The sequence below is a fragment of the Sturnus vulgaris genome, chromosome 4, assembly GCF_052056855.1.
Source record: "Sturnus vulgaris isolate bStuVul1 chromosome 4, bStuVul1.hap1, whole genome shotgun sequence".
NCBI classification, from domain to species: domain Eukaryota; kingdom Metazoa; phylum Chordata; class Aves; order Passeriformes; family Sturnidae; genus Sturnus; species Sturnus vulgaris.
In genome coordinates this window covers 73,750,516-73,764,691 of record NC_142246.1, presented here as the reverse complement: position 1 = coordinate 73,764,691, position 14,176 = coordinate 73,750,516, and the positions used below count along the sequence as shown (strand labels likewise).

Sequence of the window (14,176 nt, the reverse complement as noted above, 5' to 3'; positions counted from 1 at the left end):
CCCTTTGGCTGCCAGTGCTTCACATGACAGCTACAAGAGCCAATTTTGGCTTATCAGGAAGTCAAAGAGATAAGAGATAAAAGAAAGGCACCTCTTGCCTCTCACTAAGTTGCTGTTTCCTCAAGGCATGAAGAATTCACAACACAGCATCTGCTCCAACCTTGAAAGCACGATGACCAGAATGACTCCATAAGAAAGACAAACCCCGGAGTGGGTCCTTGGACTGGACCCACAGCTGCAGAAGAGACAGCCTGAACACAGGCCTTGCCTCAAGAGCATCTGCAAGGGCACACTGAGGCCTGGGGTTCCTGAACCATGACAAATGTATTTATTTCAGGGCTCACACAAAGTGCCAGAGCCACGTCCATAGGGGTGCAGAGAGCCCTTTGCTATCAGCTCAGTGTACTGGATGGAATTGATTGGCTTGTCTTCCTATTTAACACTCCTCTTTGGTCATTCCAGCCTGCTGGCACTAGAGCACATCAGGTTTTTGGCCTCAAGATTTCTGGATCCCCCTCCAAATGTTTCTTAATCTTCTAATTCCCTAACAGCTTCGCTGTGCAATCTAAATTATCTGCATTGTCGTTGTGCCAGCTCAGTCTGGAGGAGAAGACAAATTGAGGGTGCCAAGTGAAAAGGGAAAGGGCTCAGACAGTACTGGTACCAGGGAGAAGGGAGCAGCCCTGCAGCTCCACAGACATCCCTACATTGCTCTCCACCACTCTGCTGAAACATCAGTTGATTCCACTCATCAGATCAGCAGCATCTGCTGCCATCCCAGCACTGCCATCTGTGCACTCATTTCCCAAACCCACAATCCCAACTGGAGGTTAGTAGGTCATGGGCATAATTCTCTGTCCCTCCTGGGATGGGAGGAGACTCGGTTCCAAGCCCCAGGAAGCACTGAGAGCCCCCTGTTACCCATCCTCACCCTCTCCAGGAGGCCAAGTGCCCCTTTCCGAGGGTAGAAATAAAAAGGGACTGGCAAACCTACCCCAGCTCTGCTGATGGGCAATTTACTGGTGAAAGAAGAGCAATAAAAAAAATGACACCAGCTTCAAGAACAGCCAGAGCAAGGATCAACATCTGAAATGATCCCAACAGGAGAAATTCAATGAGGTTCACAAGAGGCAACTGAAAACACAAAGAAGGGTTGAGAGAAGAAAATCCAGGTGTTGGTTCTATTGACAGTAAAAGATAAACCCTTGTTTACATATCCAGAGAAATGCAGAGCTTTAGGATGGCTTGCTCTCATACTGTCTAACAGATTTGCAAGGAGTTTCATCCAAAAAGGGCAGCTCTGCAGTGCCAACCACCACGTCCCCACCTCAGCCCTTCTCAGCTGGACAAACAACTCTGGCTTCAAATCAAAATGCTTCTATGTGAGATTTTTTTTTTCCCCACATGGTAAATTCCTTGGACTTTTCTGTCCCTCAGCAGTTTCACGTGAATGCAGGGAACAGAATTAGGCAAAGCATTAAGGTGGCTTAGGTAATTATAGTGGCACATGCTATCATCAGTTCAAGACACCAGATTAACACAGCAAGCTCCAGTTAAAGCAGGTCTTCCCCATGCTAGGAAAGGAACCAGCTGCTTTTTTGCTCTATCTACCCTGTCAGAGTGGGAATAAAGACCCCATAAGCTCTTCCCAAAGGCATCTCTGCTGGTATTGAAACGCAGAGGAAGTTTCAAGCTGAAGTTGAAGAACCACTTTCAATCCACCAAGTAGACAGTTAGACACCCTGTGGCTTTAAATACCATGTGAAGGTTATACTGAATTACTTTCTTCTCCATCTATATGAGTAATTGTGTCCCCTTGGGCCAAGGGAGATTTCTAAGAGAATTGCCTGGTCAGGAAAAAAGCAGCAAAGACCATTCTCAATTAAGGAAAGCTTAGTCATAGATTTAAGAAAACATGCAGTTAATTGAGGCAGAAGTGACCAGTAAATGAAAATACTGTGTCACTCATATCTACCCCAAAACCAAAGGACTTTGAGACCCAACTTGCTTTGCAGGACATTTTCTCTGTGTTGTCCAGACCAAATTTATCAAAGAATTCTTGCTATTTTACCTCAAACTTCGCCATAATTAATTTAATGTTAACCAACTGGGGTTTAGGAATTTAACTCCTCTCCCGAGGAGAGGGTACAGCTAGAGAAGAATCTTAACTTTGACTCACCCAAAAACTATTTCTATCAGTTCTTCAAATTGTAGAGAAAACTTAGAGGTGTGGCAGGAGGGCGGCAGCATTCAGCTGTGAGAGCCAAAAGGGCAGCAACAAGTGTTTGTACTTCTTCTTACTCAAATTCTGATTTTTACTTCACAGCGGTGGATCTTGATCACTTCAAGTTGACAACAACCAAAGTGGAATTGCTCAACAGCCCTGCTGTCTATCCTGGTGTTACTGCCATGGCAACTGCTGTGGTTGTTTTTTAACGATGCAAGGAGTGGAGGCAGCTTTGAAAAGCTCCCTGAAGAGCTGGCACTGTGCCTTTAAATGCACTGCCCCCAGGAATAATCCTCAGCAAAAGCCCATTTGCACGTTATCATTTCTCCATTTCATTCCCCCTTCCTCCCCCAGTGGCTGCTCCTCTTAGACACATCCAGACATCTCTGAAGAATTCAGACCTGAACAATTTCATCCTGGTCTCTGCACAGGTGGAAAATTCTCTCCTCTGTAGCCACGATATTCCATGCCCAGCTTGCAACAGCTTCACATGGCACATGACAACAGACTCCTTTTGACTCCTCAGCACCACTCTGCATTGTCACAGTCCAGGGAACACTGAAACCCTAGGAATGCAAGACTCTTTCTAGATCCTACATGACACCTGAGGCAGCCACCAGCCTCCCTGCAGCTGGAGGTGAGTGACAAACACAGTGACACGAGCACTACTGAAAACACAACACAAGGATTAAGTCAAGTTGGAGAACGGAATTTCAGCCCACACTGCTGATTTCTCTTGAGGAACCACACATGATGGCAAACATAGGGCTGGGTTGGTTTATGTGGCTGAACAGTCCCTTCCAAAGGACATTTGGTGCCACTCCAGAGGCTGGGGAAGGACAGAGAGGACAGTGTGGGGAGTGCTGCTGCATTAGGGTGAGATGCATTTTCACTTTTTTCACTTGCACGAGGCCCCTGCCAAAGCCATCCCTCTGAAGACTTCCAACAGCAGCCCAAGGGCAGCTGGGGGCAGTGGGAACTGCAGATGCCATGTGCCACCTCCAAGCACTTCCCACAGGTACCTGAGCCATGCCCAAAATTAATCAAGCAGTGCAGAGAACTCATCCAGGGACAACTGCTTCTGTCCCCCAAACCTCACTCTGAAAAACAGCCTCAAAAATGACCCTGAGGAGAAAAATCCCATCTCCCAGACTTTTGTGGGCTGGAAAAGAATTAATCCTTTGTACCTGAGGCACTCAGCATTTGTCTTAACAACCAGGTTACTTGCTGCTTTTGTGTTTGGGAGCCTCAGTACACACCTTGGGGGGAGGAAATCTAGCTCTACCTTTTATCACGCCCACCAGAAATCTGCACTTTGCAAGCTAATAAAAAAATCCAAACCTGACTGCCTTTCCAAGCTGTCATGAGCAAAGAATGAAAGCTCCATGCTCTGTGTTCTGCATTTACCTAAAGGAGATGGACGTTCAGTGTAAGGGAAATGCAGAGGGTTTTAAACGAACAGGAGTGCTCATAACAAGCCCTTATGTGATTGGTGCATGCACAAGTCGAAGTAAAAAAGAAAAAACTCACAAGTTCAGGCAAGGGTTGTTGCAAAAGAGCATTTTTTTAAATTAGCTGTCCGAGTGAAAGCCTGTACTCTTGCCAAGAAGAAAAGGAAAGCTTTTGCTTAGGGATATAGGGGACATCCAGACCAAATCTCAGATCACCATGTCCCTTCATCCTGCCCAAGTGCCTCTGTGGGAGGTGGGGGACTTTGCAGTGAGGCCACAGGAACAAGAAAAATGCCATCCTGATGCTCTCCTGGAAAAAGAGCTGGAGTAAGTTAGGGGTGAAGGCAGTTGGGTTTAGCCCCCTCCAACACCAATCTCTTCTCTGTCACTCCCACACCTCAACAAGTCCTTCTGAGTGCCACCACCAGCATCCTCCTGGCTTCACACTGACACAGGGCACGGTTAGATCAGACACCAGGGAGAAACTCTTCCCTGTAAAGGTCCTGGCACAGGGTGCCCAGAGACAGCAGACACCCTGCAAGTGGTTCAAGGCCAGGCTGGACAGGGCTTGGAGCAACCTGGGACAGTGGAAGGTGTCCCTGCCCATGGCAGAGGCTGGGATGAGATGGGCTCTGAGGTCCTTTGCAGCCCAAAGCACCGATGCTGCGGTTGCCGGGCCGTGGAAGCAGGGTGGGCTGCAGGCAGCCCTAGCCTGGCAGTCAGACACCGATCCCAGCAATCGCAGCACTCCGGGATTACACAACGCTCCTGCAGGGTGGGAACGGAGCGGAGCCAGGGCTGTGTCAGCAGCAGGGCCGACCTCCTCACCTGTGCCCTGCCCACAGCCTGCCTGCCCCGAGCACCTTCCCATGGCCTCTGCCACGGACACAGCCCCGGCAGCCGCTCCGACAGGCCCCCGCCTGTGACAGGGCACGTCTGCAGCCAAGCACTAATTAGCTCTGTGTTTCATTTACCTCTGCACTTGCACTACACTGGACCTAAGCACGCTCTCTGCAGCACTGGAGAGGCAGAAGAAGGCCTGTTTCAACTGACCCCAGCACCCGGGACCAGCCCATGAGCCTACCGTGCAGTTCTCAAAGACCAAAACACCAAAATTCCCTTTTATTTATGGCAAAGTCTCCCTCACCACTTCCCCTGTGTAAAATGCCAATACTAAAACAATTAAGCTGTGGCCATCCTGCCTGGTATTTCTCAGCTACTGTCGGTGCTCTCACTGTGGTGAGCTGAGGCTAAAAGCTTTTGGAAAATCCCACCCCATGTCTTGCAAAGTCAGGAAGGAAACTGGATGGCTGAAAAATCCACTAACACAAACTGTTACTGAAAGACAACTCCTGGCACAGCCCTGACTGTGCTGCATCTGCTCTGCTAAGTAGGTTCATTTATTTCCATCCTGTAGTTCTCTCTGCTATTTATAGCACCTGCATTAATGAACTTGCAAGGTAGAAACCGAGCTTGAGCATTCCTAAATAGATGTCTAAATATCCTTGTTGAATTAATTTCATCTTTTTATGAATGACCTATTCCAGTCAGACTGGCAGTCCTCACTGGAAATCCCAGAATCACAGAATGGTTTGGGTTGGAAGGAACCTTAAAGATCTGCTCATTCCAAAACCCTGCCATGGGCAGGGACATCTTCTACTATCCCAGGTTGCTCCAAGCCTTGTCCAATGTGGCCTTGAACACTTCCAGGAACAAGGTATCCTCCACTTCTTTGGGCAACCTATCAAATGGGACACTGTCCACAGTACACTCTTCCTGCAAAGCAGGTGCTCCAAGCTGGGAAGCAGGACCAGAAATTTACCTGCCTCCAGTGCAGATCTGATCCATCCAGCCAAAACCTCACCTGTACTGGGAGACATGCAGCCCATGTGGAATGGCAGCACAAGCCCCAAACAGCACCTGAATGAAATTACTCCCCTGCAAACATGAGAAGGGCTCCAGAGAGGATTTCTGCTAAAACCCTCAACAACTATGGCTGGTGGGTGCAAGAGGAATTCTCTGAGCCAACTGGAAACCTTTACAAAGCTTTGATATATCATCCTTCCCATCTCTCTTTATATAGGTCCTCTTATCCCTGCTTTTAGGTATTCCAAAATTTAGATTCTGCAGTTATATTTATCAACATGGAAACATTGTGACCCCTGACAAAAATCAAGGTTTTACTCTCTTCACGACTACAAGCACTAAGAAAATTCTATTCCTTGGCAGTAAGAATTTGTCCGACCCACAAGTGGTTTTAAAAAGTCAGTGAAGTATTGCAGCACCTGGGTTGGGGCCAGGGAGGTAAGCCAAAGTGACTTGGAGGGCAACCAAACAATGAGAAAAAACCCCTTCCCAGATAAAGTAGAAATGCATTTCCTCATGGGAAAATCTCTGCACACCTGTAGTAAAGAATGAGGAAGAGGGAAATGGACTCAGAGAAACTTCACCTGCCTTCCTTGTTCCTTCTTTGTCTCATCCCTTGCAAGTAGCAGCAAACTACACCATCCTCTTTGTGCTGACACAAGCACCAGCACACCCGATGAGGCAGAGCCTAAAAAGCATTTCCTCTGTACTGGCCCTAAGTGGAAACCAAGGCTAGGCTGGCTAAAGGAGGTGCTGGGATGTTTCACCTGGAAGAGGGATTTGTCATCGTCTGCAGTCCTGCCTGAGAAGCAGGGTGTGACTGCCAAGGTTCTCTGAGAGCAGAGACAGCCCTGCAGGCCTGGAATGTCCTGAAAGGGCTCTGCAGAGGGAACATTGCCTTCCTGCCTCCTCCTCAGTCTGTCAGAGTATCCCTGTCTGGATTTGGGAAGGAGGCTTGGTTCCCAAGCAATCATTTCCTTAGGATCAAATGTATCTGTACAGGTTCCATCTGCCCAGTTCTCTCCACAGGGGAGAGCTGAAGGTTGTCTATAAACTACCAGAGTTGGGCTTGTTTGGCTTAGCTGGACACAGAGTGGAAAAGGAAAAGGACTGACATTTCCAGACTGCATCAATTCCCAAACACAGAGGCACAGCTAGACTGGTTTGGAACTGGAACAAAGCCTTTCTAGGGAAGATCTGCATTTCTGGACCTGTTTATTCTCTTGCTGGTATCAATGGACATGTCCCATCAGGTTGGGTTGTTGTGAGCAGCTTGACCCGCTGAGTCAAACCGAGACTTGGTCAAAATCTAATTGCAGAGTTTTCATCCAAGAAGCTGAGAAATAATTTTCAGCAAGGATACTGGAGCTTAGTCTTGTGGTCCTTAGGGACAGACCAAGAAATCCAAGTGAGGCACCAAACCACAACTGGCTTAAGTTTCTACTCAGGAAAAACAAAGGTCTTAATACACATGACAATCAAGTCATTCCAGCAACTTCCACAAATTATTTTAACAACTACATTATTAAAGATATTGCAAACCAAGCTCTATATATTGTCCTTGTATTAGAAGATAAACTAAATCACCAGCTCAACACCCAAGCTGAACTGACAGTGTCTAATACTAGCCAAGATGATAACTGCAAAAATCAACAAAGAGAAGGAGCTCTATAAATTCAGGATTCCTTAAACTGAAACATGTTGGACGGAAACTCACAATGTTGGAGATTTCTTCACGCTAGATCAGATTTCACTTGTTTTAAGCCACACAGCCCTCACAGATATTCCACACTCTCTACTGATTGCCTTAAATATGTGTAACAAAGTTCATTTCAGCTTTCTCCCAACTCCATTAAAGTTATTGCACAGTATTTCCCAGCTCTTAATTTTTAATATTCTTTTGAAATTGAATTTGAGCCACCTACCCCTCCATCAATGCCTATTATGGGATGAAGATTAAAACCCCAGGGTTCTAACTGAGGTTTCTTGCCAGGACTGCCAGCACTAGACACCAGCCTAAGCTGGTACATGCTGTCTGTCGGACACACTCGTGTGACACAGCTTGTGGAGAGAAAAGAAAGGCTTCTTAGAAAGCAAAAGAAAGGGTGGGAAACACAAAATTCAGCTCTGAAGACAAGAGTTTCAGAGGAGAAAAAACCCAGGGATATGAGGTAACTTGTAATTCAAGACAGTAACCTGAACTACCCCTCTCCTTTGCAGAGTTCCAAGGTAACTGAGCCAGCTCGTAAAAAGATCTGGCCAGCAGCATGAAACAGCAGGCCCCTGCGAGGACCTGGAAAAGGATCTGGATACCTGAGATGCTGAACAACAGACAAGAGGGCCCAGTGAAGGGGTATGAATGCTACTGCATGGGACACCTGGAATATTTATGTGATTCCACTCCAAAAATCTGCAGTGCAAACGGGTCAGGGTGGAAAAGCTTATGGGAAAACTGCAGATGGAGAGTGATGGAAAGATTGCATATTTTCACATGCAATAAGTGCAGATAAGAACATATTACTGCAAAGAAACAGGAGAGAAGAAACACCACAAAACCCTCCTCAAATGACACAGACACAATGATGGGCAAAATGAAAGGCAGGACATGAAAACCTGACAGAAGAAATGGGTTTTCCAACATAGGTACGCTTAGCCCATGGAAACAATTCCCCTGGGATATGATACATTCAAAAGTAAAAAAGCAACCTCTACAGGCCTCATAACCTGCATGCTGAAGAACAGAGGTGTAAACATAAAAATTAAGCTTAAAACATTTCAGTTCTTGAAGATGGGTAATGATTCAACTGTAAAACCAACTCCTGGTTTCTGAGAGCTGACAAAAAATCTTCTTTGGGATAACCAGGAAACAAGAGCTGGGAAGAGTAAATGGAAGCTGTGACTAGCCTTCCTTTCCAGGTGCTGTTCTCTGAAGATGGTAACCAGGCTCAAGACAGGACTCATGTGCCCCATGTTACTGTCTCTATCTACAGCAGCTACACAGCAACACGAGCTCAAAATGAGAAATGAATATATTTCTTCAATCCAAGACCCAGTTGTATGATGTCTCACACAGGAAGTGTTTTTCCACTTAGAAATTAAACTCCAACCATCTGGAATGAACCTCAACAATCCAAGCTGTATCACCTCCTGGGCTGCATCCCCATTAGCCTTCCCATGGTCCCCTCTGCTCCTACCTGAGCACCCACCTCCCACATTTCAGGACAAGCTTGTGGCCAACAGAGAATCCAGCAAGAAGAATGCAATCCTGTGACAGTCTCTGCACAGTGATGGCACTAGCTAAAGGTCTCTGTCCTCTGCTTAACAATTCTGGTGAGAAGAGAGGCACAGAGCATCCAAAATGGACCTCAGGTGCCTGTCAATATTTAGATATTCAATCCTGACAGATACTCAAACATACAGCAAAGCTCCATTTGATTCTTCTTTTTGTTTTCAAAACCTAAAACGGGCTAATTACCAAAGGGAAAAAAGCTGTTAGCACCGCAGGTTAGTGCCACATGAGGACAAAACCATGGGGTGCTGGAATTCCAGAGTGTGTGCACGTGCCAGAGCCAGGGCAGAAGCTGCAATAGATCTACCTAGGCACTACTCAGCCTTTGCCCTTGCTTGCTATCTCTTTACACACAGTGTCATATTGCTTTTTAAACATTTGGCCTGTTCCTGCCTGGCATCTGCTCAAGGGCCAACTCAGGTGATACAGAGGGATGAAATGTCTGCTCTGGCCTGTGCCTTTTCCAAGCCACAGCAGCTATCCCACAGCAGCTGGCTAAGGCTGCTCCAACTCTGCAACCTGAGACAATTGTTTTCGTGGATCAAGTTTTGTCCTCCATGAGCAGATCCCTAGACAACAGAACACTGTAGAGTGACAACTGGAACCAGTACTCACTGAGTGGTTTCAGGATGCTGCTGCTTGTCTCATCAGCGTTTTCTACGTCTGATTTGTCCGAGTAGTTCTCTGAGATTTTCTCCTTTTCTTTCTTTTCTTTGTGCCCAGCTCTTCTCCTGTGACGCCTCCTCCGCCTGTAGCTCTTCGGCACATGGACCCCGATGTAAATCGTGTGGTGACCTGGGGAACACAAGCACACAAATATTAACTTCAGCACTGGGCAGCCTGGGCACCACGGGCCAGCACAGATCATGCTGCATTTCTCTGAGCCCCAAAATGGTTTGGGTTGGAAGGGACCTTGAAGCTCATCTCATTCCAATCCCCTGCCATGTGCAGGGACACCTTCCTCCAGCCCAGGCTGCTCCAAGCCCCATTCAGTCTGGCCTTGGACACTTCCAGGGTTGGGGCAGCCACAGCTTCTGTGGGCACCCTGTGCCAGGGCCTCACTGCCCTAACAGGGAAGAATTTCTTCCATATATCTAAAATAAACTTCCCCTCTTTCACTTGGAAATCATTACTCTTTGCCCTAGCCCATCCCTGTTTCACTCCACAAGGCAAGTGAACTATCCCTCTTTGATGGCCTAGCATTAATTAGTCCTGTTTTTATTGCCTCCAGATGTGAGCTTGGAGCTCTGTAGCTACCATTTCGAGAAGTATTTTTGTCCCATCATTTCTGAGAGCACATGCCAGTGTAGATTCAGATAATTGTTGCCCTTGTGACTCATTTAAATACAAAAATAAACCCCACAGAAGGCCATCGTACTCATTTTGTAATATTGAACAGAGTGCTTTTCAAACACATTCTACACTAATTTTTCCATTTGTTTTACCAAATACACTGGCTGAACTTAACAACTACCTCATGCCAAGTGATTCAGTTGAATTGAAGAGCTTAGACCAACAAAATCTACATCACTTGACTGTGCAGTCCACTGTATAACACGTGCCAAAGTACCATTAGGTACCTTACACAGGTGCTACTATAGAGGCCCCATGCTCCAAGTACCATTGGGGTGTTATTATAACACACCAGAGGAGGAAGGACTTCTCACAGAAGTTCCTATCTACTCCTACTCGACACTTTCAAAAAAACAAAATTAACTGGTAACAGAATAAGTGCCAAATTTCATATGTTGGCTGTAAATCCCAAGGATGCCCTTGCACTGAGACTTGGATTTCCAAGTAAGTCACTCCAACTACATTTGCCAATGGTTGTGCCTTTTTCTGTCTGATAAAAAAGGTTTCTTTTCAGGGCTTTCTGCATTCTGTCAGTTCAGGATGAATATCCTGTGCTTACAGAAAGCACTTCTCTGCCCAGATCATTCAGACATCATACTGTAGGCTGTAAAAGCAGCTCTTACAAAAGCAACTCTTGAGAAATGAGAGCTGGATTCTGCACTTTGGACCAAGTTTGGTTTTCCCATTTTCCATCCCAGAGTGGCTGAATGGAGAGTTTCAGATGAACAGACTAACTAAACAAATTTATCTCAATGAATGACCCACAAACTAAACATGTGTTTCTAATTCCTCCTTATGATAAATGCAATCTTGGTGATCAAACAACTGAAAATGTAGGCACAAAATACTCCATTTCTGTAACAAACTGATTTGCCAATGAAAAACAAACCTGCATTTGCCATTTCAAATTCCACACACCCCTGAGGCCAGCTGTGAGGCCTTTATTTTGCATGTTTGAACCTTTATTTTGAATGTTTGCTCATCTTGTTCCAGCCCCTGCCATGGGCAGGGACACCTCCCAGTACACCAGTTTGCTCCAAGCCCCATCCAACGTGGCCTTGGACACTCCCAGAGATGGAAGAAAGAGGATTCTGGAGCTGAGCAGGGGTCAATCTCAGGCAGTGGAACAGTGACAGGAGAGGGTCCTGTGTCAGCTGCCTCTTGCCAGATTCACCATCTCCAAGGAATGGGATCACACCACAGAGGGAAAGGGCAGAGCCACACAAACATCTGTAGCACGAAGACCTCCCAGAGCAGTGAAGATCCAGTTTAGCTCTTGCGTGCCAAAGGAAACCCAGAAAGCTCTTGCAGCAACTGCAAACATCAGCTTTAAGGTGGCAGATGGCCTGAGTGCCACACAGGGACAGGGAAGGGGAGATCTCATCTGAGCACCAGCAGGAGCTGGAGGGTGGGGATGACCCCAGACAGGGCAGTGGTCACACCCAAAACTATCCAAAAGCCTGATGCAAAAGCTACCTGTATTAAACAACATTCCCCTTTGAACCACTTGAATTCTGTGGTCAGCTTGATAATAGAAACACATCACAGTGAGCCTGCAGTCTTAATACTTTAATATGCTGCCAGCAGAATTGGACAATCTCTTTAATCTTTGGACCACGTGTGCACAGCACAGATTTTGGTAATATGAAACTCACTTGGATATATGCAGGCTAACATCTGCATTACTTTGTTGCTTTTCCCTGGTCTGAAGGCAGAGACTTATTTAATGTTGCTTGCTGCGCCTCCCCCCACCCCTCCCAACTGCTCAGGGAGGCCGAGCAAGACATTTTCCTCCTCCGTGTACTTGAAGTGCTTGGCATTTGTTTATATTGTTCCAAATGCTGAGATAATCTTTTAGGCTCCCTTCCCAAAGTGCCTGGAAGGAAACAATTGACACATACTCTGAATGCACGGGGCTCCTGGGACATTTCCGACTCACCGGGGGAACCCAGCCTTTCCCATGAGAACCACTGCGTGAGAAACGAAACGTGACACCCCGGCACCACAGGGATCGGGTAACCCAAACCACTTCTGTGCACCCACCCAGCACAGCTCCCGCTGAGGGGCTGCTCCCCCGGCCCTCCCTGCTCTCCCCAGCACATCCATTACCCTCTGCGCGCACCTCACTGCACCAGGGTCTATCCCACAACACTCTAACCCCACCCACAAGATGCACACATGCAGAGCTGCAGGTCTGCTGACCTGTTCTCTTCTGAGCAACAGAGCGCAGGGGCTTCTTTGGACTTGAACTGACTGTACCTGAAATCTTGGACTTTGGTGGTCACAGACAATGTTTACTGTGCCCGAAGTCCACAACGAAATCCTTTCATCTGATTATTAATAAAACAAAAAGCAATCATCATCAGGGAGGTTCATCTGGAAAACCTCAGTAGAAACCACATCTTTTGCTTTACTAAGAGCTACTGAAGAACACAAGTTCATGATTCAGCACCCAGATCTGGAGTTTGGGCATAGGAGACTCCCTGAATCAGTTTTACTGATGAAAACCCACTGGTGTATCACCCAGCTGAGGTTCTGTGAAATGCAGCATTCCCTCCCTGCCTGCAGGAATATCTGCTCATCATCATCATCAAGGCTAGGTTGGATAGGGCTTGGAGGAACTTGGTCTAGTGGAAGGTGTCCCCCTGCCCATAGCAGAGAGGTGGAATTAGATATCCTTAAGGTCCCTTCCAACCACAATCATTCTGAGAGATCACTTTATTATGATCCTCTCCATTTTTAAGCACTAGCTCTTTTTAAAAAAGGGTACTAGGAAATAGCTTTTGCTCAGCAAAACCAAAACTCGTCACTTAGAGAAAGGAGCTGAAAGTTATGGGATCAAAGGATAAAGTCTGCCTGCTGCATCTAAGAAGGAATCCTTTCCACATGACTGGATTCTTGAGACTCAGAGAGTGGTAAGACCAGCTCATAAAAAAATCTCATACCAGCACCTTAGAAGAAAACAAGATCAAAATCTAATATTAAAAATGTATAAAGGACTGAAAATAAGCTGAGCATTAGCAGTTTTTACCCAGCCCTTGTTTTCCCTTTAAAGACTTCTTTGCAAAGAACAGGGAGAGTCACATTAAACCAAATCAGATTGTGACAGGCCCATGTGGTTACAGCTGGCCACAAAGGCAACATCTTCCCCACCAGCTCTGGACAAATATTTTAGGCCACCAGAAAAACGAGCTTTGCTCAGGTTGCCCCAGCCATGTCACTAGAGGCCTATGGCATGGGATTGGAACGAGATGACCTTTAAGGTCTCTTCCAACCCAAACCACTCTGCCATTTAATGAAAGGTGGGACCTTGTCAGCCCATTTTCACAGCCCAGCCTCAGTCTTACCCCGGTGGAGCTCAAAGCCTCAGGTAGCCCCTCCCATCTAGCAGCTAGAGATCTGCTCTGCAGTCACACCACAGGGGCCACGTGCTTTGTCAGCACAAGATGGCACAGCTTTGTGCCCAAGGAGGTGTCAGCACACAGCCAAGCCTGCAGAGAGAGGTGGCAGCAGCCAGGACACTGCCAGGATCACAGTCAGGTGAGTGGACTTTAGAGCAGCTGCTTTTCCAACCTAGGCTTGGTGGCAGAAGGTGTTTCTCATTTTGTGTGAGAATCAAAGAAAACTAACAGCATAAAAGAGCCCACGGCTCAGAAGGACAAATAAATCAGGGGGATGATCCATTTTAAAGGGGAGATACTAAAAGCAGCGCTAAGGAAGTCCCAAACTAAGCCCTGCTTAGTTTCAAATCAGCTCAAGAAATAAGAACAGAAGGCCACGCCATCACGTGCTGGGTGCCCTTAGCTCTACCTGGCTGCAGAGAGGTTTACAGGTCCTGGCAGCAGCAGAGGGGCAGGGCCTGCACCCCAGTCAGCTCCACCTTGCAGGACACAAGCTGTTCTGCACTCCCAGCATGGGATGCACAGCCAGCACAGCTGGAGAACTGTTCACACCAGCTGTGGTAGAAACAAGGAACACAAGGAGCTCCCC

At 46.9% G+C, this 14,176-nt stretch overlaps 1 protein-coding gene across 3 annotated transcripts in view; it reads right to left on the bottom strand.

Annotated features, from left to right (window-relative positions):
• The window catches only part of SLC4A4 (solute carrier family 4 member 4), a 114,936-nt gene that overhangs the window by 74,616 nt on the left and 26,144 nt on the right, over nt 1-14,176 (bottom strand). For all 3 annotated transcript variants that reach the window (XR_015803493.1, XM_088164340.1, XM_088164339.1), the window contains exon 3: nt 9,449-9,628. Coding sequence is in view for 2 of the 3 variants with exons in the window: in XM_088164340.1 (XP_088020466.1) it covers nt 9,449-9,628 (180 nt within the window). In the remaining variant the exon portion in view is untranslated. The remainder of the gene's footprint in view (nt 1-9,448; nt 9,629-14,176) is intronic.